The sequence below is a fragment of the Penaeus monodon genome, chromosome 32 (assembly GCF_015228065.2).
Source record: "Penaeus monodon isolate SGIC_2016 chromosome 32, NSTDA_Pmon_1, whole genome shotgun sequence".
Taxonomy (NCBI): Eukaryota; Metazoa; Arthropoda; class Malacostraca; order Decapoda; family Penaeidae; genus Penaeus; species Penaeus monodon.
Window position 1 is genome coordinate 22,434,657 of NC_051417.1, and position 1,263 is coordinate 22,435,919.

The window sequence follows — 1,263 nt, forward strand, 5'->3', positions numbered from 1 at the left end:
TAAGAAAAAAATCCCGGAAAGATCATAACCTTTCCCTGTGACAGACCTCGCTTTCAAACGCCTGAGATCGGACGCAACGTACCTACTTCGACTGTGTAAGGCACATGGTGTCGGGGCATCAAGGGCGTGAGAAGAAGGATTAAGGAAGCAACAACAGCAAAGCTGGTACAGATGTACACCCAGGGCAATCCGGCCTCGCGAGCATACTGAAATGTACATACAAATGCAGGTCATCGAAAAAAAATGGTGTCCGGATAATGTAGTTTGGTTGATTTAGCTTTCTTTTGATTGACGAGGAAATGCCCTGTACATTGTAAAGTGATGTGTATTCGTAACTTTGGATCTGCAGTGTACACCGTAGCCAAAAGTAATTGCGTTTTTTTCCTGATTATTTTTTTCCTAGTGCGTGTGTATGTAAGTGGCATGCTGCATTCCAAAACACTTGACCTCATGTTGACTCAAAGCTCATTAGCTTTCGAAAGAGTGCTGGGCCATGTTCGAAGAATATGTTCACATATTTTGTCTACTTCGTAACATTGCTGTTTTGATATATTTCACCCAAGCTTTAAGTATAATCTTAAAGATAAAATAAAAACACAGACATGATATCGCTTATCAAACACACGATCAGCTCGTTCATGATAGTGGTCGATAATGCACAGCATCACCCGTTTTATGGCTACTAAAAAAGTACGTTACCACACACAGGAACACTACAGCAAAAAAAACATGCAACCATCACATCTTGAATTAAATCTGTGTAGCAGACTGGGAGGGCGGCAACAATTAAAAATCACCACATCTTATTCCATCAGTCTATACACCCAAGACATTAATAAAAGCCATACATTTATCCAGGAGGTACGTACTTTTCGTACACACAAACGTAACCCATACCTGTAAGATGATAAACATCCCGGCAGAGGGTGTGAACATCCCGCTGATGATGGCTATGGCAGTGTTGCGGCGTTCGGGAAATAGGTTCCCAAGCTGGAGTCCTGCCATTCGGATGATGTTCCCTCCAATGGAAAGGAAAATGGCGGCGCCCCACAGGTACGATGGAGAATCTGCGCATGGAAGAGTGGTAAAATAATGGTAAAGATTCATGCGATGATATAGATACTTCTACTAGTAAGAGACCGTCTTGAAGGTTAATAGTTCAGAATAATCTACGATAACCTTTGAAACAAAGAAGAAAATTGAATAAGTAGATAAATTAAGAAACTGAAATAAGAAGAGTTAGACTGGATTGTAAGAATTACC

General features: G+C 40.9%; 1 protein-coding gene across 1 annotated transcript in view; it reads right to left on the reverse strand.

The window, feature by feature from the left end:
* The window catches only part of LOC119593724 (solute carrier family 43 member 3-like), a 10,384-nt gene that overhangs the window by 5,996 nt on the left and 3,125 nt on the right, over positions 1-1,263 (reverse strand). The window contains exons 3-4 of the mRNA XM_037942697.1: positions 898-1,067; positions 83-206 (exon numbers count right to left, since the gene is read on the reverse strand). Coding sequence (XP_037798625.1) covers positions 83-206; positions 898-1,067 — 294 coding nt within the window. The remainder of the gene's footprint in view (positions 1-82; positions 207-897; positions 1,068-1,263) is intronic.